Consider the following 26,487-nt stretch of genomic DNA (forward strand, 5'->3'; position numbering starts at 1 on the left):
TGCATTTGGAGTGTAGTAGTCCCAAGGATATATAAAACTGATTCTGCTTTGCTCAGAGCTACCCAACAAGTTGCCAATACGTTGTAGGTCTCCAGTTTACACTGTATTGTTCATATGCACAATAAAATATGTTGTATCTTTGATGGTGATTCAGTTTCTTTAGCTGAGCCAGGTTTTAACAACGTTGCTTCCCCCATTTGCCTCAAATGTAATACTTTAAACATTGGGGTACATGTTTCTTCTATATTGTTTATATGCATGTATTTAATTTAATTTAAAACCTGCCAAGATATCTCCATTTGTTTCAATGAAGAAAATCGAATTTACGGGGGTTTATTTGCATATGGTACATAGATTTTTTCATGGAAATAAATGGTAACTTTGTGAGTGCCTTTTTTCCCCCTCACATGGAACTCTTGATTGAATCATTAATGTTATTTAGTTGCCATGCAATTTAAAACAACAGTTGCGTCAGTGCAATTATTTTGAATAATTGTTAGCAAAGGACAGACGTGGCACAGCTCAAAAGTTGGCTCGGTATATGCCAGACATCACAACACAGAGTGGCAAAAGTAATTTGATATGGCATTATCATAGATCATTTTGACTATGTAGATGAATTGAGCTAATTAAAAAATTTATTGATCAGCTTTCAGACATTTATGTGAGTCTGGTATTACAAGACCCAACCAATTATGATATATTCTGAATTATAGCTCTTTAGAGTTCTAAGTTAGTGAATGCTGTATAAATAAAATTTGTGCTTTTTCTGATTTTTTATTGCCAGAGAGTTTACAAATTTCATTGGTGTAACCAAGTTAATAGAATGAGGACAATGCTGTATAACTGCTAACCTTGTTCAGTAATTTTACTCTATATTCTTCATTCTCATTTCCTTGCAGAATTTTGAGGACTTAATAATGCCCTGATATTTATAATTAACATTTATAAAGTTAATATTTTATATGTACATTACTTATTTTATTTAAAACATTTAAAACATCCTAATAGAATAGGGTTATTGTTTGTAATGGAAGATATGGTAGAATCTGAATTTAGGAAATATGTGTTCCCTTGGGTAGCTGTGTTGAAAATACATTTAAGGAGAATTTGAAAACGTTACACTAATTGTATGCCATCTGTGGCTATGAAAGTATTGACTGAATCTAAAATAAGTGGGAGATATTTGACATAAAAGAAGAACAGTATATTCAAAAAAAAAATACACAAGTGGAGTTTTATCCAGTCATGCTTCCTGATAAAAAGCATAATTGTCAGTGATATGAAGATCAAGCCTAACAAGAAGATGATACTTGACAGTTGTTGCAAAAGAAAACAAAGTGATAGGCGCCTTGCAAATCCAAAACAACTGGTGCAACCACTTGAACTTAATTGTCATTGACAAATTCACCATCAGTCAATTGCAACAGGCAGCTTCACTCAGAACATCCTGCAACAATACCTGTAACATAATCCAACATTCACACCTTATCCAAATCCTTAGGAAGGGTTGGATATGTGGACAAAAATGCCATATCCAGTTTGAACATCTGACTGACTGTGCAATGAACCATAATTGGAAAGTCCAATTGACCCTTGGGGGTCATATTGACCATTATGAGAACCTTGCTCTATAGTCTGTTTTCTTCATTTTAAATAACCAGAACATGGTTATAGACCAGTAGTTCCATTACTATGTAATATGATACTCTTCCCTTTGCTAGAAGTTTAGCTTGTTCATGTGCTTTTCTAACGTGACCCGACAATTGCGCGATAGATATATGCGTGCCGACAAAATAGCACCGATTAAAACGCGACGTCAAAATCGTGCCGACAAATTTGCGACGATAAAATCACGACGACAAAAGCGCGATGACAAGCACAATAAAAATGAAAAAATTACGGTTAGGGTTAGGGTAGCAATAGCAATAGCAGTTAGACATATACCGCTTCATAGGGCTTTCAGCCTCTCTAAGTGGTTTACAGAGTCAGCATATCGCCCCCACAGTCTGGGTCCTCATTTCATCCACCTCGGAAGGATGGAAGGCTGAGTCAACCTTGAGCTGGTAAGATTTGAACCGCTGAACTGCAGATAACAGTCAGCTGAAGTGGCCTGCAGTACTGCACCCTAACCACTGCGCCACCTCGGCTCTTGGGTTACTCACTGGCGCGATTTTGTCATCGCGCATTTGTCGGCACGCATTTGTCGAAAATCAATTAGCGATTTTGACGGCGCTCATTTGTCCGTCACGGTTTGTCGGCGCGGCATATGTCTATCGCGCATTTGTCGGTGAACCCTTTTCTAATATTTCATAGTCCACTCCATCATCAGGTTTTGTAAGTTGGAACACCTGGAAAAATAAAATTGGCAGTGAAATGGGATCACAGCCAGTTTTACTTTTCCAGCTGTTCATAAATGAGATCTTACCTTACATCCCGTTTATGCATAAAACAGGCAAGTAAGTTAGCTGGGTGGTTACATGGATTGCTATTGAACTGAACAATTATATGACAAAATCTCTTAGGTACTAATTAGAATGGAACTAATTTAATCCAAGTTCAGCAGTCCTTGCTTTTGGCGATCACGTGACTGGTTAAAGATTTTTAACCACTGGCACAACTGGGGCCAATTCTACAAACAGTGTGACATAAATTTGTGTTTACATTTAACACACATGCTTTATTTGAAACACAATGTATAACTGAGAGTTTTAATTCTATAGTTGCATAGTTCTGACGCACACAAAATCTTTTAAAATTGTTCTTTGTATTAGACAGGAATGACCAACCTGGAGTTCACAGATTAAAGGCAGATGTCCCCGACATCTCGAATCAATCACACAATGAAATTTGGCTAAATTTGGTAGTGATTTTCAATAGAAAAATATTGAAATAAGGCAGGAAATATAAGGCCTCATAATAAAATGTTCCATTCCCACGTTTAAAATTTTCAAAAGCACAAAAGAACTGATTTGGGAGAGTTAATGGGAATGCTAATCTAGTGCTGTGTTAGGAGGAATCGTCCTACTGTTACTAGGATGCTGTATATTTTTATTTGAAGTAGTGCATGATATATTAAAAGACATTTTAAATATTTTAATTAAACTGGTCACATGTCATGGTTCCCATGAAGTACATCTACCACTAGGCTCACAGATTAGAGACATCTGTGTTTCAGTTTAACATTGAATAATATGTTTGTCTTGTTTTTAGAGCATTTAGATTTGAAAAATTTTAATGGATCTAAACCATGGATCTTCTGTGTTTTGGTGGTCGGTGGCTACATGTGGATTTTTAGGCATGGAAGCACCGATACACAATACCAATCACAAGCAAATGAAATATTTATAATTGCAACAAAATCCCATTTTTTAAAAAGAAAGATGCATCAGTGAGCTAGAAATACATTTCTTTGTAAATGTGTTTTTATTTTCCATTTTCATTTTCGTACAGTCACATATATACTGTGCACAACCGGGGCCATATAACATTAAACAATAAACACAGCCATTCCTCTTGTCAATAATACCCCCAAAATAGAAACCCAATGTACCTCTTCGACCCTCCATACACCCTTTCTTTTGCCCCCCTCCAACTTTCTATCTTCCCTCCATCATTCCCCTCTACCCTACTTCCCCTCCCCCTCTACCACTCCTTAGAAATACATTTCTTTAAGGCCTACTGCTTCTTGCCATGAAGACACAAGTCTCTTTTTTACCAGTTTTAAATAAATTATTCTAAAAACAATTCTTCTAAATGTATTTCTTCCAAATAGAAATAACACATGCAAATAATTTTCTCTCAAACCCACAAAATTCTTTCTCAAACTACATACTATCTTCTGCCCAATGCCTTCTAAAATGATTTTTCACTCATTTCTCCCCTGTGATGAAATAACTAGCTCTCTTCCTCTCTTTTTCGGTTTCTCAATTTCCTAACTCTTCCCTTCTCTTCCTTCTTCCTTCTTTAAGTCAAGGGATTTCTACACACTTTTTTATCTCCAGTTGAATATGTTTCTCAAAGTGCAAAGGAATTGTTTTTGTATATATGAGAGACTGTTTGTGCATATGAATGCGTGTCCAATTTAGGGTACTTTATGACATGATGTTTATAAAGCATAATGGTGTTCTTAAGGGTTCCTGTGAAAGTAAATTAATTTTGTGTACAGTTTTGGAAAGTTCACCTTGCAATAAATTTCAAAGCCTACAGATGGAATAATGAAATGCAGCCTAAAGTGAAAAAGAGAATGCATATGCTTCTAAATTTCTTTTAATTCCTTACCACTTATCATTAGCATCATCTTCATTATCTTCTAAGTTTCACAATGTGAAAATTGGATTCGCTCCACTTTCTTCAATAGCTTCAATAGAATGAAATGCAATAGTTTTAATTAATCTTTGGGAGATGCTGTTTATGAAATTTAAATTGCTGGAGTCTTTGGAAAGAAATCAGTGATGATTTAAAGAAATGAACTCATTCTGTTCTTTCGTTATGGTCTGGAGCCTCAATCTTTTGTTTTATATATGGACTAATTCTGTATAATATTTAATGGTGCCTTGGAATTTTGAATCACAGCTTTCTTTTTTAAAGATAACTCGGGCCTCTGACACGGAATGAATAAAAAACTTAAATGCATCCTGAAGACTGTATAAAGCCATGTGTTAATGCTGAGTTATACTTAAAAATGACATGCTTCTAAGTTGTAGAAATCAATTTCTAGTGGAGGTGTTCTTTTTTATTTTTGATAAATACTGTAGCTTGCTTTTACTATAATCTCTTTTTTTTTGCATACATACGGTATGAATGTAAATTAAGTGAATGATATTAAAAGATTTATGCATACTGAATGTATTCATTTTCAAAAGACTTAGGATTTCCTCTTTTTGTGGGTCAATTTTATGAGACAGTTAAGTTCCCATAGAGAGTGAATTAGGAGAAACTAGAAATTATTCAGCATTTCTCTCCAAAACTGTTTGCTCTAAGAGACACATCTTGTTTAACAATACAAAATACTTTGCTTAGGGAATATTATATCTCCCTCTCCACCCAGGTAAAGAACATGTTGTTCAGGATAGATAAGAGGTTTTGAAAGCAATCTCAGACAGAATGGCAATAGACGGTCTTGCATTTCTGTGCCATATTATGGGATTCTCCAGTCTACCATTGTTCCTGGGTGATCAGGTGGTAGAGGTGGCCAAGAATGCCATTGCTGATTTTCAGCTTCGGTGCCAACTGTCTGACTTTCTAGTCAAGTGGATCATCTCCTGAAGTAGTAATCATGCCATGGTTATTGTAACACAGTACGTTGTTGTTTGCTCTTCAAAACTGTTTGCAAATTGCAAACAGATTAGCTTTTAATTTGTTTTAATGCTTTAACCGGTTGCTTTGCATCTAAAGAGCCACTTTCTACTCTGTGAGAATACCAGAGCTCCAGTAAGATGTAGTGCTTTCTGCTTCCTAGAGGAAAAGGGAGAAGGTGTGTTGAGTTTCAGCACACCTGAAGAATTCTTCTATAATGTCTTAAAGACAAGATGAAGTGAAACGCAACATCTTTAGTTGGTTTTAACCATTTTATTTTCAATGCAGATCAAGTGAGTCACAGCATTCTGATCCTTTACTTGAAAGAGAAGTGTCTTCAATTTTTCACATTAGCACTGGATGTTTGAATTTCTTACAGGCAATTACAGGTAGTTCTCGACTTACGATCATAACTGAGCCCAAAAATCTATGTTGTTAAGTGAGTTTTGTCCCATTTTACGACATTTCTTGCCACCGTTAAGTGAATCACTGCAGTTGTGAAGTTAGTAACCTGCTTGTAAAGTGAATCTGGCTTCCCCATGGACTCTGTTTGCCAGAAGGTCACAAAAAGGGGATCACATGACCCCGAGACACTGCAACGGTCATAAGTATGAGTCAGTTGCCCAGCCTCTGAATTTTGATCATGGGGAAGCTGCAAGGGTGTAACTGTCAAAAAGGCAAGTCACTTTTTTCAATGCCGTTGTAACTTTGAATGGTCACTAAGTGAAACGTTGTAAGCCGAGGACTATCTGTACAGCCAAGATGTCACACGGCACATTCACTTTTGTTTTTCTTTCTCCATTTTTTAAATTTTCTGCGAAAAAGGAACTTTTACTATAGGATTCCTAATGGAACCCATTGGAGTTGCTGAAAAGAGGGGGTAGGATAGGATAGGATAGGATGGTAAGAGAAGAGAAGAGCTGAGGTGGCGCAGTGGTTAGAGTGCAGCACTGCAGGCTACTTCAGCTGACTGCAGTTCAGCAGTTCGGCTGTTCAAATCTCACCGGCTCAAGGTTGACTCAGCCTTCCATCCTTCCGAGGTGGGTGAAATGAGGACCCGGATTGTTGTTGGGGCAATATGCTGACTCTGTAAACCGCTTAGAGAGGGCTGAAAGCCCTCTGAAGCGGTATATAAGTCTAACTGCTATTGCTATTGGTAAAAACCAAACAAACATTCCACAATGCATTTACGAGTTAATCCTAATACTGAAAAGCCAGGTGCTGTTTTCGTTCCTTCGTGATTTCAAGTATTATCTTGTTTCCCAAGGATAGTTAAAAGCACAAAGTTAGCAGCTTAACAGTTTTGACTCATGGCTGATATTGAGTGATCAGTGAATACTGATTCAATCCCTGTGAATTACTTGGGTTTGTCTTATTAGCACTTCAATTTTCTTTATTACTCATCTTTTGTGTGACTATATGTGCCTTCAAGTCAATCTTGACTCCGGGCGACTGCCTGGACAAGCCTCTTAATTTTCTTGGCTTAGTGAGAGTGACTGGCCCAAAGTTACCCAGCTGGCTTGATGCGTAAAGTAGGATTAGCACTTAAGGTCTCTTGGTTTTTAGTCTGGCGTCTTTACTCACTATACTAAGCTGGCTTTCTGAAATTGATATAAAGCAGACAACTTCCCAAGGACAGCTATAGCAATAGCAATAGCAGTTAGACTTATATACCGCTTCATAGGGCTTTCAGCCCTCTCTAAGCGGTTTACAGAGTCAGCATATTGCCCCCAACAACAATCCGGGTCCTCATTTTACTCACCTCGGAAGGATGGAAGGCTGAGTCAACCCTGAGCCGGTGAGATTTGAACAGCCGAATTGCAGAACTGCAGTCAGCTGAAGTAGCCTGCAGTACTGCATTTAACCACTGCGCCACCTTGGCTATTGCTACCATGTAACTGAGCAAAAAATAAAAGTCCTGCCATATTTGAAAGCTTTGTGATTAATGTGCTTTTTGGATGATTGTGCTGATCATGTGATAAAAAATCATCTTTCCTAGATCCCACATACATAATCTTTCTTTATAAAGTTCCTTTGAAGCTTTAAAATATATTCTGTGATGATTCCATAATGCACCACTATAGAATATCCCTTATCATTATGAATAAAACAGACCATTTACGTACACCTGAGGTAGAACTTTACACACCAGAATATAATTCTGCCACCACATTTTTTCAAAATGTAACTCAGTAATTCTACTTTTCATTATCTTTTTTTCTGACAGATTATATACTTGTTTGTGCTAATAGAAATCAACATTTGAAGAACCTTCATAAAATAGATGATAGTTTTTGGAGACTGCTATTTTGGGGAGGTGGGAAGGTATTTTATTGACTCAAATTTAAATCTCTGAGACAGCAGATTCATTTCCCATTAAATATTTTTTTCCTATTTTTCTATTCGAATATTTTCCTTTTGGGTTCCATTTCCTTTACTGGGTTCCATTATCATCGCAGCAAGAACAGCAAGATCCAGTGTATTCTCCACTCTGCAAAGTCCATATATTGATGGAAATGGGGGAGAGTAGCTTTCAAATCAACTTGATTAATATCACCCACTACAATAAGCACACCATGCAAATCGCTTTCCTATAGCAGAACAAACTTCTTCGGGAAATAGTAGACTATTGTTGATAAGATTTGATAACTATTTGTCTGGAAACTGTGAACCAGGATTTCTGTAATAGATACGAAGCTGAACTAGAAGATTTCCAGAATCCTCTCATTCTAAGATTCCATAATTTAAAGTAATGCTATTTTTGCAGCAATTTTCTGCTGTCATAAATACTTCATTCAGTTACTCCTATCAGCCCCATAACAAAAACTATGGAATTGCATGACATCATCAAGAGAGTTGTCTTAATGTGTTAATCCAGTGTTTCTCAACCTTGGCAACTTGAAGATGTCTGGACTTCAACACCCAGAATTCCCTGCCAGCAAATGCTGGCTGGGGAATTCTGGGAGTTGAAGTCCGGACATCTTCAAGTTGCCAAGGTTGAGAAACACTGTGTTAATCTAAAGAGCCTTCGGATACTTTGAAACGAACAATTATAGTAATGTTACTCTTTTAAGAATCTATAACATTCTTAGTAAACTAAGTATATTGTCCTTGTCAGCTGGCCTAAGCTATACTGCAATCCATGTACATGAACATCAGTTTGGATGCCAAATTAATGATAACAAAGCTAAGTGCTCGAAGGAATTAATTCTTAGCGATTTAAAAAAATACACGATGTTTCATGCAAGAATTCAGAAATCATCTCACAGGTCGGTCTGTGATTATTTAAGAAAAAAAGTGATTATTAATAAAAGGGCAATCCATTATGGCCCATTTAAAGTTGGTCGCGGCAGATATTTAAACAGGTTTAAAGACTCATTTATTTCAGTTGCACCTTTTATGAATTAGATATTTTATATTTGCACTTTTACATTGAATGAGTCATAGGAACAGTTGGTATTTTATTTGTATGTGTTATAACTGCGCTAAACTTCAGATTGTTTGATTTGTTAAGAGAACCAAACTTTGGTTTGATTCTTGACAGGCACCTTATAATATCTAATGAGGATGTATGTTAAGATAGTATAATGCAACTTAGATAAAACAGAAACGGTTCCTTTAGAGATGACATTTCGATGAAATAACAGATTGAGACATGATGGCATTATATAACTTTCCGTTAAAGCACTGGAGATCACACTATGTCAGGTTGAGGGCCATTGTCCATTATTAGCTAAAGGAAGATTCATGCTTTGTTATTTACAGATGATAATGTTCTTCTTTCACCTATTAAATTAGACCTGAAATATTATATTGGCAAGAAAATGTATTGCAAATTAACTATGATAAAACTAAGATTTTGTTTTTTTAGAGGGGGGGAGTAAAGAAGTTTATTTAGAAAATTCAAGATCATTTAATAACACAAGTAGAAAATTTTACTTATCTGGCATTTTATTTAACCTTGCTCTAACTTGGCAATAGCATTGTAAGCAGAACATTTGAAAGCAGAAATCAACTACGATGGCCTTGCTTCAGTATTTTTACTCAAAAGAAGGAAATTGTTCCTGCAGCAATAAACATTTTAAATGCCAGAATGATGTCTCAAATTTTATATGGAGTTCACATTTACTAATACCATAGCAGAGCTGCAGGTGAATTTTTAAAGCTATTTTTTTAAGTGACCCAAGCCGTGATTCGAATTCTGTTAATCTCATGGAAACTGGGCAGTACCATTTGATAACAAAGGTTTGGTTAAGCACTGCTGAGTTTTGATTACAAGTAATATGTTTCTAAGAACAAGGAAGGATTGCTTCAGGAAATCCCACATGAATTCTTTGTAGGTTTATGGTTTAAACGGGTGACTGAAACAATTAGTCATTGGCATTGTTCCTTAATATTTATTCTCCAGGGTATGTCATCAGCGATTCATAGTATCAGACAAAGACTATGAGATAATTCAGGACAGGAATTAATGGACAAAGTCAAAATATTGTGTACACCTGCAACATTTGGAATTATCATATGATATATTTTTCAACTCCCTAAATATTTGAATAGCTTATATTTAAGTAAATACAGAATAGCTTTTCAAAACCAGATTAAATGTGTCACCATCAAATAGGCTAGGTAGTAGATATCAAAAAAAATTCTACTTCTCAAAGATTTTATCCCTGGAATAGTACTGATCCTAGAACAGTGGGTCATATTTTGTTGCATTGTGAATTTTGTAAGATTCTTAAGCAAAATGTTGTCTGGCTTATTTTAAAATCAAAACTAGGAAAAGATGCTTTTGGGTATATAAAAAGTGTTCTGCAAATGAAAATCCTAAGATTACAGTGGCAACAGCCAGATTTTAACCATAAAACAAGGCTTTTAGTAACAATCAATCAGCTCAAGTTTAATATGTCTGTTATATAATATCTATTAAATATTTTACTTGATAAACAGTGTTTTATCCACTGCCGAGTTTTGACTTTTTGGCCATAAATAAAATTGGTTATTTTATTATGCTCTTTTATTTAAATTTTATCATAGTTTTTTGTTGCTTATTTTGCTTGAAGTGCCTAAAGATTATTTACAGGTATATATAGCAATAGCAATAGCAGTTAGATTTATATACCGCTTCATAGGGCTTTCAGCCCTCTCTAAGCGGTTTACAGAGTAAGCATATGGCCCCCACAGTCTGGGTCCTCATTTCACCAACCTCGGAAGGATGGAAGGCTGAGTCAACCTTGAGGAGAGAGTGGAGAGCCTTTTCAGTAGCAGCTCCGACCCTCTAGAACGATCTCTCCGTGGAGATTCGTACCCTCACCACCCTTCAGACCTTCCGCACAGCCCTCAAGATCTGGCTATCCCGCCAGGCCTGGGGGTAAGACTATAATCCGCCTCCAACCGAATGTTGAATGAATGTTGCTTGATTTTAATTTTACATCGTGTTTTTATGTTATTGTATGTCTTCCCTTCCCATACAAGTTGTTAGCCGCCCTGAGTCCCCTCAGGGAAAAGGGCGGCCTATAAATAAACTCAACTACAACTACAACTACTACTACAACTTGAGCCGGTGAGATTAGAACCGCTGAACTGCAGATAGCAGTCAGCTGAAGTGGCCTGCAGTACTGCACCCTAACCACTGCGCCACCTCGGCTCTCTAATATGTAAGGCTTCATATTAATAAATAGTATCATCCTATATGCATTATAAATAGAGTCACACTGTGTGCAGTATCAGAATGGTGTATTACAAGAAGCTGTAATATTTAAAAATATTTTAAATATTTTAGTTATGGTTAACATGTAAAGAGGTACAATTCTCTCTTTCTTCCCTCATCTAGGTTATTGCCATAGTTATGGATATATTTACAGATGTAGATATTTTCAAAGAAATTGTGGAAGCATCCACCAGAGGAGTTTCAGTCTATCTTCTGCTTGACGAATCAAACTTCAGTCATTTCTTAAGATGACAGAAAAACAGGTTGCCAAGTACAAAGACTCAGGGTAAGTGTAATGTTTCATGTATCGGGAATTCAAATGAATGAATGAAAATTTTACATTCCTCTTGCTTTATAATGTAGAGTTTACTAGAATGTCAAAGATGCACATTCATGTTTACACTGTAATTACAAACTCCAGCTCAAAAACACTTATGAAGTAGTTTCATTTGTTTGAGTTTTTTCCCCCTCAACCAGTAAATATTTCCTTCTCCCATCATTTCTTTCTTCCACTCTGAATCCAATTTCCTCACTTATTTTCAGCTGAACAATATGCGATTTTAATGTACTGTTTTGGTAGACTGTGTGAAAACTTGTTTCAGTTTGAAAAGATGCTTTAGCACATGTGGAAGTGCATGCATAGCCCCTTTCTGCAACACCGTAAAGCAGAGCATCCTTCCACGATACCACATATTTGTTACTTTGAATTTTGAATTTGAATTTAATAAAATTTATATGCCGCCCAATCCCGTAGGACTCTGGGCGGCTTACAAATCCAAGATATTTTTTTTTATTTTTTTATATTTACATTTTTATTAGTAAAAGAAAAATACAACAACCAATAGCTGGTAAAAGACAATACAACATCCACTGTTTTGCTTTACATTGACTGCATTTCAAGACATTCCCATAATATCAAATCATATAGACATCAAAGGTTAGGTATCTTCTCCCCTCCCTCTTTCCTTCCCTTGTTTCTTCTTTCCCACTCCCCTTCCTTCCCTCCCTTCCTTCTCTCCTTCTCTCCTTCCTTCCTTCCCTCCTTTCTTTCCTTTCCTCCTTTCTTCCCCTTCCCTTTCCTCTCTCCATCCCCCCTCCTTCTCTCATACCTCCCTCCCTCCTTTCTTCCTTCCTTCCCTCCTTTCTCTTCTCTTACGTTCCTTCCTTTCTTCCCTCCTTCCCTCCTTCCTATCTACTCTCCTTCTCTCCTTCCTTCCATCCCTTTTTCCCTCCTTGCTTCCCTACCTTCTTCCCTCCCTCCTTCCCATCTTCTCTTTCTTCTCTCCTTCCTTCTTTCCACCTCTCCCTTCCCTTCTCTCCTTCTCTTCCTTCTTTTTAACCTTCCCCCTTCTTCTGCCTTTCCCTTTTTCCTGTTCCTCTCCTTTCTCCTCTCCATCCTGTCTTTCCTACTGCCCCTCCCTCCCTCCAATCTAACCTTTGTTGCATTTACATATTTTCCTCTACTGAGGACGCCCTGGTCTCTTTCCTTTCCTTATTAAAAATAAAAACTAAAATATAGAAAAAGAAAAGATAGATTTAAAGCAACACACCATACACTCAGTCCTAGATGGGGCTGGACCTCATTATGGGTCAACAGCCCCAGGCCTGCTGGAACAGCCAGTTTTAGTGGCTTTTCGGAAGGCCGAGAGAGTGGGAAGGGTCCAGATCTCTGCGGGTAGATCGTTCCACAGGGCTGGAGCAGCTACAGAGAAAGCCCTCCCCGAGTGGTCGTAAGCCGGCATTGCCCGGGTCGACGGCACCCGAGGAGGCCCAGCCTGTGAGATCTTATGGGTTGTTGGGAGGTATGTGGCAGGTGGAGGTCCCGCAGATATCCAGGTCCTAGGCCATGTAGGGCTTTAAAGGTAACGACCAGCACCTTGAAGCGCATCCGGAGACCGATGGGACGCCAGTGCAGCTCGCGGAGGATAGGTGTAACATGGGTATATCTAGGTACACCCGATATCGCTCGCGCGGCTGCATTCTGGACTAACTGTAGTCTCCGAACACTCTTCAGGGGCAAGCCCCATGTAGAGCGCATTGCAGTAATCAAGCCTTGAGGTGACGGCAATGTGGATAGGCACTATTTTACATTCCGACAGACTGTGATGCAAGATTGAATCTGAAGCACTGGACAGCCTAAAATTTTGGATGAAAGTTCGCTTACTGAAAAAAATTGCAAACCTTTCTTTTTCCACCTTAAGATAATACAAATTATGATTTGCCACGCATTAAAAGCAGTGAAAAACCTAAGCTTAACAAGAAGAAGGACATAATGGGAACAAGGGCTTGTTAACAGCTACCATGGGACTAAGACTTCTGGAGAGGATGCTTCAATGTGGTTTACTTTCTTAAAAAAAAGTGCTAAAACAGTTTGTTTACAAAATGTTTCCCAATTAAGCTGATGAATCTGACAATTCAAATATTTAGGCAAGTAGTGACACGCTAGTTTTAACTCTGCACTAGTTGCTTAATAATAATGAATGCCTCATGCAGAGATAATGAAGTTTCAGATATATGAGATGTTTCATTACATTATAGATTATATTGATGAGATGATTACTACTGGAAATTGTGTGCTGTTATTAATTTCTAGCATTTTTCCCACTGACAAGATTACAGTCTGATCCTACGCACCACTAGAAAGGAAGAATAATATTGTGTACAATACTGCTGCTGTTATTACTGTTAGTAGTAATAACAACAATAATTGCATTTCAAAAGTAAATTTTATTGATGTCAGTGAGGTTCTGTAGGGTACCTGTTGTGGCCCAGCAGGAGCCGTTGGAGCTGCCACCAGACTCCGACAGCGAGGGGCCCTATGAGTCGGCTCTGGAGGACCCTGGACAGGGTTCCGACTCTGAGCAGGGCGCAGAGAGTCTGGTTGGCCACTAGGAGGCGCCTGAGTCTTGGACCAGTGGGGAGGAGACAAGGGGGAGTGATCCAGAAGCCAGCAGTGAGTTGTTCCTGGATGCCCGGCACCGAAGAGCTAATAGGCATCAGGAACAGTTGTGCAGTTACAGGAGGTAATTGCACTCAGCTGGTGGTCATTAGGCTCTTCTCCAGGCTATAAAAAGACTGCTTGTGCACACGCCCTTATTGCAGAAGTCAACGCAAGAACTAATGTGAGCTTGGAATTGTGAGCTTGGCAGGCTGGATTGCTGCCACGACTTATCTGTGCCGGCTTGCTGCCAAGGACCTGTCTGTCTGTTAATAAATTCCGGAAAGTATCTTTGACTCGGAGTGTGTTGGTGTGGGAAGAGGGGGGTCAGAACAGGTGCCAATGTTAATATTTCACACTTTCAGTTACAGCTCATTTTTTTTATGCCAAACCAAAGTTGATAACACATATCCTGTGTTATATAATTAAATTATTTAATAGCAGAATCTGCAAAATATTCCAAAAGGAAACATTCCAGTTCATGTTACATATTGAATGTGTAGTGGTTTTCCGAAGTATGGTAAGAAGATGATTAAAAGAGATCGACAGAACATAATTTATATTCTACTTTGGAGTATTCATTCCGTGGACAGGTGGTTCACAGGTGTGAGAGTGATGGCTGAACAAACCTATCAGATTACGGAACATTTCAAAAGTCCATTATATACTGAGATGTAAATTCTTCTACTATGAGCCATTGTTTATATTCTATTACAAGTCAGTTTTGTCCCTGGAGGAAAACAAAGAGTAGATTCAACCAAAGACTCATAAAGGTAAAGGTAGCAATAGCAATAGCAATAGCAGTTAGACTTATATACCGCTTCATGGGGCTTTCAGCCCTCTCTAAGTGGTTTGCAGAGTCAGCATATTGCCCCCAACAATCCGGGTCCTCATTTTACCCACCTCAGAAGGATGGAAGGCTGAGTCAACCCTGAGCCGGTGAGATTTGAACAGCCGAACTGCTGACTAGCAGTCAGCTGAAGTAGCCTGCAGTACTGCACTCTAACCACTGCGCCACCTCGGTAAAAGTTCCCCTCACACCTATGTGCTAGTCGTTTCTGACTCTTGGGAGTGGTGCTCATCTCCGTTACAAAGCCGAAGAGCCAGCGCTGTCCGAAGACGTCTCCGTGGTCATGTTCCTGGCATGACTAAATGCCAAAGGCGCATGGAATTCCCACCAAAGGTGGTTCCTATTTTTTCTACTTGCATTTTACGTGCTTTCGAACTGTTAGGCAGAAGCTGGGACAAGTAACGGGAGCTCACTCCATTAAGCAGCAGTAGGGATTCGAACCACCCAACTGCCAACCTTTCTAATCGACAAGCTCAGCATCTTAGCCGCTGAGCCACCAAGTCCCATACATAGGACACATAGGAGCTTTTATTAAGGAGTACTTTGTGGCAATAAAAGCAGCGGCAGAAATTTCCATTTTCATTGCAACTGCAGATCATTGATCATTGCCTTCTTTAAGGCAATGTGATTCCTCTTAGATAAGGGCAATCTTTGCAATGTCACTATGAGAATTAAACTGTTGGATAAAGTCACTCAGAGTTAGATTCTGGCTGTTCAGATCCCATGGAGTTGTCTGAGATATGAACTTGCTTGGCTAGCTGGGAAGAGCTTGATCTTGTCAGTTCTTGGGACAGACACCTTGGCACCTCCGAGTTCTGCCACCTGTGTGTCCTAGATCTTTGTTCCTCTGGGTTGACTAGGCCTCCCAGAAGATGACATGTGGGTAGATGCATATGGTGGTGAATGCTTCTTTGAATTGAGGGGATGTTCCACCTGCTTTGAAGAAGGTGACGATTTGCCCTCTCAACAATCTCTGTGATCTTTGTGGCCAATTCCAGTTGGTGTCGACAGGGTGTAAATGAGGTTGAACTAACAATTCCTTAATTATGGAGTACTTCAAGGCTCAATGCTCTTACCTTGTGCTTGACATCTACATGAACCACTATGTGAGGTCATCTGTCAGTTTGGGTTCAAGTATCAACATGAAACCCAATTATGCATCTCGGTCCTGGGCTTCTCAAGTGATGCTATCTAAGTCTTGTCCCCATGCCTAGAGGCTGTGCAGGTCAGGAGCCTGGAGGAGGCTGGTTATTTAGATTCTTCTCAGTCAGGTTTTAAGATGGATTATAGTAGTGAGATGGCATTGATCGTACTTGTTGATGACCAATGGGCCTTGAAAGGGTGATCATTTGTATCTTTATATCCATCTGTATAGAATGAGCATCATTCCTCACAGATGGAAAATTAAATAAAAGTTAGGGTTAGAATCACAGTTGATCTATGCTACCAGCATTACTATGTAATGCCATGGCTTCTATAGATGTAGCTCTACATGGGGCTGCCCCTGAAAAGTGTTCGGAGACTACAACTAGTCCAGAATGCAGCCACGCGAGCGATACTGGGTGTACCTAGGTACACCCACATTACACCTATCCTCCGCGAGCTGCACTGGTTCCCATTGGTCTCCGAGCACGATTCAAGGTGCTGGTTATCACCTTTCAAGCCCTACATGGCTTAGGACCCGGATATCTTAGAGACCGTCTTCTGCTGCACACCTCCCTAAGACCGATAAGATCTCACAGGATGGGCCTTCTCCAGGTGCCATCAGCTGGACAATGTCGGCTGGCAATGCCTCGGAGTAGGGCCTTCTCTGTTGCAGCTCCGGCCCTATGGAATGAGCTACCCCCAGAGATCCGGACGCTACCCACTCTCATGGCCTTCCGAAAAGCTATTAAAACCTGGCTATTCCGGCAGGCCTGGGGCTGTTGACCTCTGGATTGAGGTCCAGCCTCGCTTAGATTGGGTGCATGTTGTGTCTTTTTAAATTTGTCGTGCTTTATCTGTTTTTTAATTTCTCTTAATCTCTGTTTCTGTAAGCCGCCCGGAGTCCTTCGGGATTTGGCGGCCTATAAATTTAATAAACAGTTAAACAGATGTCTCACATCTGTCTGAAAGATTATATATGGAAGCCGTTTTCTGCGTGCACATACCGCTGGCTAAATGAATATTGAAATAATTTGGGCACGTAATAAAAGAACTTAAAATAATCTGTATTCCTAAACTTGCTCACTAGGCAATATGTTTTACTGACCTCATTTAAAGTTTGTCTCAGGGAAAGTAAATACATGACTACGTGTGTGGTGTATAATGTATGCTTAAAATGCAATTGTATGCAAACCTGCTTAGTATTAAGCCTTTGGGGAGTTACTTCTAAGTAAATACACTTGGGATGCAGCTTCAATAATGCAACATTCTAGTTTTTTATGTTATGCTTTGCCTTGTTTTATAGAACATGAGAGTACGTACTGTAAAAGGACAAGATTATTTCTCCAAGTCGGGGGCAAAATTTCATGGAAAAATGGAGCAAAAGTTTCTTCTTATTGACTGTAAGAAAGTTATGTATGGTACCTACAGGTAAGAATTGATACACTTATTTATTTTGAGTATGAATGAAAACACCCCCATTTCTTTCTGGTTTTTTGCATGAGGATAATACAACTTCTGTGAGTTAAAAGTTACCCAAACTGTAGTGAGGGCGAGGCAGGGGTGGGTTCCTGCCAGTTCTAAGCTCTTCTATAGAAGAGGTTCCACAAATCTACAGTGCCGTTTAGAACCGGTTCCAGCTCCCTCCCCCCGCCCGTCCGCACATCATCAAGATTAAGAGCGAGAGGAGGAATTCTGGGAGTTGAAGTCCACAAGTCTTAAAGCTGTCAAGTTTGAACACCCCTGAGGTTTTTTCCTAAAAGGTTAGGGGTGCAAGGGTCGTAACTTGACAGCTTTAAGATTTGCACACTTCAATGCCAGAGTTCTTGAGCCAACATGGCTGGAGGATGAATTCTGGGAGTTAAAATCCACAAGTCTTAAAGCTGTCAAGTTTGAACACCCCTGGGTTTTTTTCTAAAGAGTTAGGGGTGCAAGGGTCTTGTAACTTGATAGCTTTAAGACTTGCGTGCTTCAAATGCCAGAGTTTCTGAGCGAACATTTTGGTTGCTAAGCAAGAGTGTTGTTAAGTGAATTTCACCACATTTTACAAGTTGGCCATGCCCACCCAGTCACATGTCTTGCAAGCCACTCCCACCCAGTTACATGCCTACAAGCCACTCCCACCCGGTCACATGGCCAACAAGCCACTCCCACAAAGCAGGCCACACCTACAGAAGAGATTCTAAAAATTTTTGAAACCCACCACTGCGACGAGGGCAGGATTTATTTGGGATGTAGGTTTCAGGGCTTAAAAACTAAAATGAGTGAACCATTGGCTTTTTTTGAGGGGAAAGAGAAGTCAGATTGTGAGATCCTTGGTGCTCTCTGACCTGGGTTGTTTTCTTGCAAATGTTTCGTTACCCCCAAAGTACCATAAGGGCGTGAAGGTTTCTCTCTGTTTATATACAGATAGCTTGCCCGGTCAGTGTTGGTGGGAGTGTTCCAGAACCTTCTAGCACTAATGATGGTACTGAGCTGAAAATAGAAATGCAAGAAAACAACCAAGCTCAGAGATCACCAAAGACCCCACAGTCAGGGCCGGATTTAGATGAAAAGAGGCCCTAGGCTATTCCACTTATGAGGCCCTTTCACCTCCCATTTTTAAGTTTGTAAATTACATGAGAGACAATAAAATACATCATTACTGTGATATATATCAATATATATCAATATATATAGCTGGCCTCCTGACGGAGGACGGCTCTGCTCTGCGGCAAAGGCAGCGAGGCCAGCCGCCTCCCCTGCTGCGCTCAGCTGCCCAGCTCGGCCCCCTCGCCCTCACCTGCCTGGCCACTGGTGGGCTCCGCGTCGACGGGGCGGCTACTGGGAGCGGCCGCGCCTCTCGCCTGACCGCCGGTGCTGGGAACGTGGGCGGGCTCCCCAACTGCCGCGGCGCTGGAACGATCTTAACCAATACATTTGTATGTTTGTTTATTATTCATATGGGTAGAATTTCTCCTTATTTTCGGTTCCGTGTTTTAGTGTTCACTGTTTTTAGAATAGTGTAATTTTAATTTTGCTAACAATTTGAATGTAGGCCCCTCTTGATCTTGAGGCCCTAGGCTGAAGCCTAGTTAGCCTATAGGAAAATCCGGCCCTGCCCACAGTTCAACCCTGAGCTACAAATATCCTCTTCTATTGGAGGTCAGATTGATGAAATTAGCACTGTAGTGTTCACAGTGCAAACATTTTACCCAATCACCCCAATCCAGTAGTATTGTCCATGTTATTACCTATGCCCGCTCTGTCCTTAAGAGGCAGGGCAGGGGCCAGACAGACAGAAGAATTAAAAACACAAGATTCTGATGTGATTTCCAACCATATTTCAATTTTTGACACAGCTATGAAGTCGAGTCTGTATTTTAGGGCAAGTAGTCTTTTCGCCTAACATAATGTCTCTTTTCAAAAGATGATAAATCATAGATGGTAAAGCCGAGGTGGTGCGGTGGTTAGAGTGCAGCACTGCAGGCTACTTCAGCTGACTGCAGTTCTGCAGTTCGGCTGTTCAGATCTCACCGGCTCAGGGTTGACTCAGCCTTCCATTCTTCCAAGGTGGGTGAAATGAGGACCTGGATTGTTGTTGGGGGCAATATGCTGACTCTGTAAACCGCTTAGAGAGGGCTGAAAGCCCTATGAAGCGGTATATAAGTCGAACTGCTATTGCTATTGCTATGTTATTCATGATGGTTGCAGCACCCCAAGGTCATGTAATCACCAGTCCTAATTGGCTTCCAGCAAGCAAGCATAGTCAATCGAGGAAAGCTGGATTCAATTAATGACCATGTGATTAAAGAGCCGAGGTGGCGCAGTGGTTAGGGTGCAGTACTGCAGGCCACTGCAGCTGACTGTTATCTGCAGTTCAGCGGTTCTAATCTCACCAGCTCAAGGTTGACTCAGCCTTCCATCCTTCCGAGGTGGGTAAAATGAGGACCCAGACTGTTGTTGGGGGCGATATGCTGACTCTGTAAACCACTTAGAGAGGGCTGAAAGCCCTATGAAGCGGTATATAAGTCTAACTGCTATTGCTATTGCTAAATGGTGGCAATACCTGTGAATCTAATTAACAGGCATTGTTTAGAAAGTTCGGAGCAGCTGTCCTCAGATACTCTACTCTCCAGTGGCAGAACTGATCAAGTGCATTATTTGTTTTTCTTTAATGGTTGCTCACTCCGTATTAGATGTCCCCCATCTTATTTGTTTAATCCTGTACTTGTCATCTGGAAATATTTGGAAGAAGGAAGTTCATATACATAAGGAGCAAACTATAAACGAATAATATATAGGGTACCTTTGAATTATCCTTGGCCTCTGGCAACTGCTTGTACATGTTCCTGCAGTTATTTTAGCAACATTTCCAGAGGTGGTTTGCCATTGTCTTATTCCTTCCCACGCCTAAGAGAAAGGACAGGGCCAAAGTCACCCAGACAGAGTGGGAATATTACAGTCTGGTCTTTAGAGTGATTCCTAGCGTGGCACGACAAAACCGCGCTTGACTAAAGCGCGCCCAATTAAACCGCGTCGCTGACGTCATCAACAGGGCGACAACAGCGAGTGCGGAGAAAGAAGGGTGCTTTAAATAGCGCTTTGAAAGCAAGCCGATTCAACTTAAGGTAAGGGTTAGCTTTAGGGTTAGCTTTAGGGTTAGCTTTAGGGTTATGCTAAGGGTTAGGGTTAGGTTAAGGGTTAGGGTTAGGTTTAGGGTTAGGTTAAGGGTTAGGATTAGGGTTAGGGTTAGGGTTAGGTTAAGGGTTAGGTTAAGGGTTAGGTTTAGGATTAGGTTTAGGATTAGGTTTAGGGGGGTTAGGTTTAGGTTTAGGGGTTAATTTTAGGTTTAGCGTTTACAGCGTGCTTCTGTCTCCGCGCTGTTGTCGCCCTGTGATGATGTCAGCTACGCGGTTTCGTCGAGCGCCCTTTAGTCGAATGCAGTTTTGTGGTGGAACCGATTCCTAGAACATTGCACTAATTAATCAAAATTAAAAGTGTCCCTCCCTCCCCCCCCTCAGGATCCTAATCTAATGAGAAAAAGGAATAAAAAAGATAAAAAGAAAACAATAAAAAATAGCCCTTCCTGTTATTTAATCCCATTGTTTCATATCACACGTTCTGAAACTGAACACATTTTAATTCTTGCATTTATGTGGCCCACATGTATGAAATGGTGAGGCTTCAGTTTTGACTTTTATTACTCCCCATGCTGTTTCGGAGAGGAGAAAGTGAACAAGATTGCAACCTTCAAAAATTGATTTGCAAGTAGCGCTTCAGATTTCAAGTTGTCAGCCTAAGGTTAAAATAGCTAAAATGTCTTTTTCAGGCATTATTTAAGGAGTGAACATCTTATACAGGAGCCCCCCCACCCTTGTTAAGGCTTTTTTAGGCTGGTGTAGAATTTGACAGTTTGAATTAGTAATAAAGAGATAGATTTCTGTGCAGGTCATACTGAGGGCATATTGCCTAGTTGATGCATAAGAGTTGGATTTCAAAAAAAAAAAGATGACAATTTTTGGTTTGCAGTGCTAAGTATATTAAGTAGTTAGGCTAAAATCATTATTTTTAAAATTCTGTCTCACAACTAAATTATAGAAGTAGTATAAAGTTGGAGCAACTTATACACTTGTTAAATAATTCAGGCAAATTAATTGCAGAACAGGTTCTGTTTAATTAGATGAAATCTAACAAAATGCGGATATTTTACAGATAATAGAGCTTCCGTTTGGGAAATATAGCTGAAGTTTTGATGATAACTATAATCACCTATCCCATTTACTCTTGATAGTTCTTTAGAGTACTTGAAATATATTATCTCTGAGTGATCCTTATATCCATCGTACATTCCATATTTTTATCAACATGATTTTTTAATGTTAGCAATAGCAATAGCAGTTAGACTTATATACCGCTTCATAGAGCTTTCAGCCCTCTCTAAGCGGTTTACAGAGTCAGCATATCGCCCCCAACAACAATCCGGGTCCTCATTTTACCCACCTCGGAAAGATGGAAGGTTGAGTCAACCTTGAGCCGGTGAGATTTGAACAGCCGAACTGCAGAACTGCAGTCAGCTGAAGTAGCCTGCAGTGCTGCATTAAATCACTGCACCACCTCGGCTATATTTTAGCCTCTTGTTTTATCAGGAATATCTTTTTTCCCAGGGAGATTTTCAGATTGCTGTTTTGGGTTCTTTCATAACTTTCCTTTGGAGATTTTGCCCTCTGAATGTCGTAGTTACAACACAAAGCCCTGTCACAAATATATCAGATTTAATCTATTCCTGATTTAAATGGTTAATTATCGTCTTCTTTTTTTTAAACTTTCAGCTTCATGTGGTCATTTGAAAAAGCCAATCTCAGTATGGTCCAGATAATCACAGGGCAGCTTGTTGAATCCTTTGACGAAGAATTTAGGACGCTGTATGCCCGGTCTTCTGTTCCGAGTTCATTTGCTCCAGAATTAGTTAGAATCAATAGCTGCCGAACACTCTGGGAAAATGAAGCCTACCAGCATTCACGCTCCTCGTTAGCTTCCATTTCTAGTCAGCGTAACCTTTCCGGATGGCAAGACAAGATTCATAATCTAGATCCCACCGTTCTGAAGACACGAGGTATTGCTAGATATGGAATAAATGAAAACGACCAGTTCAATCCTCGAAATCATTTACTTCACAAGCCCCAGTTTGCTCCAGGTTTCCATATGCAGAATAGAATACAGCAATACCAACCTAATGATGCCAATGAACATTGGAAAAGGCACAGCTATGCAGGGGAGAAGCCAGAAAGGACTCCTTATTTGATGCTCAATAATAGAACAACGAACCGAGCAAATAATCCATCAAACCTTTGGAAAGTGCCCTCTGATAGCCTCAGTATTGTATCTTCGTTGCACGGGAGCCATACCAACCACAAGGTGCCTCAACAGAGCTTAGCTGATCGATTTCCACCGCCGAAGCTCAATATTGCAGACAGGAACTCGATCGTACGGAGATCTTTCAACGGGACCGACAGCCATATCCGTTTCCTCCAGCAGAGAATGCCAACCCTTGAGCGCACCACAAAGTCTTTCCTACGCAACTGGCGCATTGAATCATATTTAAATGATCAGTCGGATTTCCCGGAGGATTCAAATGGCTCAGGGTTAGGAGACAGGGCCGAGAGTTACGATCCAGCCGATAATATCAAAGCCCATGCCCTGTATGCCCATTCTCGGCTTCGCTCCTCCTTTGTTTTCAAGCCCACGTTGCCAGAGCAGAAAGAAGTAAACAGCTGTGCAAGTTCTTCCAATTCGACGATCATTGGGTCAGAGGGCAGCGAAACACCTAAATCAACCCCCAATCATATCCTTAAAGAGAAAGATGAAGCTGATGGCACTAAGGCCGAACCGATCCCTAACATCCCACTGGAGCCTGATATAGTAAACAATCATACCTTGCAGCCGATTTCAGAAGATGTAAAACCAAGCGCAGCCTTGCCTGTTCCTAAGGAGAAACCTCCTTATATGTATTCCTCTCTAAACAGAACCAAGCCAAGAGAATTCCAGAAGAACCATCAAAACGAAAGTATATTGAAAAGGCGAAGCTTTCCCATATTTGACCAGTCGAATTCCATTATGGATCACGGGGACAGCAAAGAGGCATCCAGTTACATCTACAGCACGTTAAATAGGAATAGATTTAAGCACCCGAAGCCGCCTCTAGAAGAGAGCTGTAAAAACTCGAAAAGTTTGCACAGTATGGCAAATCACGTGTCAGACAAGGATAAGAGCCACCAAGTTGAACCAAAGGAGCCGCCTTCTGCCAAGGCTGTTTCTATAGCTGTACTAGTTGAATCTAGCAAAGAAGACCCCAATAAGGATGCCTCGTCGAAGAAAGAAAATAAGAATTCCCCGAATTTCCTGAAAAAGGGGTCGCAGAAACTAAGATCTTTGTTGAACCTTACCCCAGAAAAGAAAGAAAATTTGTCCAAAAACAAAACTGCTGCTTTTTATAGAATGTGTAGCAGTTCTGACACTTTGACGTCCGAATGTGATGAAAATCAAAAACCCAAAACCTCTGAAACGAAGACGGATTGTTCTCCAAGGCGAAGGAGAACCTCCTCATCAAATTCCCAAGGGAGCCTGCATAAGAGTAAAGAAGATATTGCCATCCGGCCTAAATCACCCAAATCTCCCAAGCCTCCCAAGTCTCCCAGGCCCCCAAAATCTCCCAAGCCCCCAAAGTCTCCCAGATCTCCCAATCCTCCATCCGATGAAACTACTAAAAGAGGCCCAGCCGCGAAACCCTTGGAGAGCATCTTGTTGGAAGTGCCTCCTGGTGACCCGTCGGCCCCCAGATTTAACACAGAACAAATTCAGTACCAAGATGCCAGAGAGTTGCGTGCCAATGCCAACCGGGAGCGAGTACCCCTGCCTGCTCCCCGAGCGATCTCTCCTCAAAGGGTGGGTGGCCCAAGCTCTCGCCTGCCCAGCCCAAAGCCTCACGAGGAGCTCGTAAGGCCTCGCTTCACCGAAAGGCGGGTTTACAGTCGCTTTGAACCATTCTGCAAACTGGAAAACTCGGCTCAGCCAATGACATCCAAAGCCAGCGGTCATTTGCCAGAGGGAAACAGCAAGACCGCCCATAATAATTATGGGAGGAGCAATCAGGTGCTTACTTACAATCCTGGTTTATACCACCCACTACATCCAAACGAAAACAAATTTCGAGGAATTATGCAAAAATTTGGGAATTTTTTGTATAAAAACAAGTGAAACCTGGGTAAGGAGGGGGGGGGGCTTTTAAAAAACCTTTCAGTGTTGTAAATACCTAACAAATTAGACTGGCGGGCAGCTTTCATAAAGCTTAATGGTATAGTTATTGCAGAACACTGCCAAATATATGTATATAATAATCATTCCAAAGCATTGGCTGTATGGAAGTTTTGGAATTGGATTTTTATGTATTTCTACATTAAATTTGAGATTTGCTCAAATTCACTTTTGATGCTTCATATTTCAATAATAATAATAACAAAAAATATGACATAGCAAGCCAAGGAAAACATTTGAACTCCAGTCACAAAAAGACCACTTATTTCACAATATTTCTCCCTTTTTCATAATAAATCCTCATTTGTTCATCACACAGTCTATCTCCTTTTTAGTTTTTCCTTCTCTAAAGGAAATATGTATATATTGGAAATGCAGAATTCTCTATTTAACTCCAATTTTCAATTGTAACCACAGGTATATCATGTGCAAATTCACCAATTATGGGTTAGTTTTATGTATGAATCAAGCCACCATGACTTTTCCCACAAATCGTTAAAAATATGCCTTAATATGTTATGTAAATAGTGCTGGCTTAGGTGCTCAGGAAATTGTCATTTTTTTCTCTTTGTGCATGTATATTCCCTATTTTTTCTCTTTGTGCATGTATATTCCCTATTTCTTGATTTTCTCTAACCATACTTGCCACTTTGGGAACCAATAACTTCTAATGCCTCATAACATGGCTTGTAAATCCATGCACAATTTTTCATTTTACAAATCACCACTAAACTAATGTTAGGGAAAATAGGAAGTTAGGGAAGAAATCCATATGCAAAGGAGGTGACTTCCAACTCATCTCCAAACAAGATTCTTAGGCCTTGACAATTCTTTTATTAAATCTGGGTCTGGTGCAACATATTTAATTACTCTCATTACCTGTTCAGTATTTACATGTTTTATGTAGCAAAAGGCAGAGGTTTTTTTTAATCTTCCACAACCCCACAGTCATAAGGCACATATGCTACTTGTAATGGATGGCCCAAGATCTATGTCATCTTAATGAACTAATGATGCTGTTGCTGCTATCAGTTTCTTGAAAAGTTCTGGTTTTAGAAAGTCTCACAAGCATAGAGTTTTTTTCCTATAATGACACCGTTTTATGATCACCGGACCTTGCAAAAATAAGGTGTTTTAGAAAATGTGTTTTAATTTAAAGCACGTGAGGCCTCTAAGGATATATTGGACCTGGGTACTTGAGAGACCGCCTGCTGCCAATTACCTCCCAAAGACCCATTAGATCACACAGATTAGGCCTCCTCCGGGTTCCGTCTACTAGCCAATGCCATCTGGCCACTACCCGGGGGAGGGCCTTCTCTGTGGCGGCTCCGGCCCTTTGGAACGAGCTCCCAGCGGAGATTCGGACCCTCACCTCTCTCCAGGCCTTCCGAAAAGCCGTTAAAACCTGGCTGTGTCGGCAGGCCTGGGGTTGATGAGTTCCCTTCCCCTCTTGATTGTGTGTCTGTTGGCTATTTTAAATGCTTGTATTTGTAGTGTTTGTGTTTCCCTTCCCCTCCTTGGGTTTGTGCGCCGCCCTGAGTCCTGCTGGGAATAGGGCGGCATATAAATAAAATGAACCTCGAACCTATAAGACAAACCAGGATGCTGGATGTTTTGGCAACATAAGCAGTCAAGGGTTGGTTTTTACCATAATAATCTCAACTCCCCTGAGATTTTTATATGTGTCTGTGTCTCTGAACGAGAATGACAAGTTCAGTATTCATATCGGAGTACAGGTATATCTTATATATGTAGATC

At 40.3% G+C, this 26,487-nt stretch overlaps 1 protein-coding gene across 1 annotated transcript in view; it reads left to right on the forward strand.

The window, feature by feature from the left end:
- FAM83B (family with sequence similarity 83 member B) overlaps positions 1–24,753 on the forward strand; it is a 26,619-nt gene extending 1,866 nt beyond the window's left edge. The window contains 4 exon segments of the mRNA XM_032216510.1: positions 11,129–11,253; positions 11,255–11,291; positions 17,243–17,367; positions 22,248–24,753. Of these exon segments, the coding sequence (XP_032072401.1) occupies positions 11,144–11,253; positions 11,255–11,291; positions 17,243–17,367; positions 22,248–24,672 (2,697 nt within the window). The 5' untranslated portion in view covers positions 11,129–11,143 and the 3' untranslated portion in view covers positions 24,673–24,753.
- Positions 24,754–26,487: the final 1,734 nt, after the last annotated feature.

Source organism: Thamnophis elegans, chromosome 4, assembly GCF_009769535.1.
Source record: "Thamnophis elegans isolate rThaEle1 chromosome 4, rThaEle1.pri, whole genome shotgun sequence".
Taxonomy (NCBI): Eukaryota; Metazoa; Chordata; class Lepidosauria; order Squamata; family Colubridae; genus Thamnophis; species Thamnophis elegans.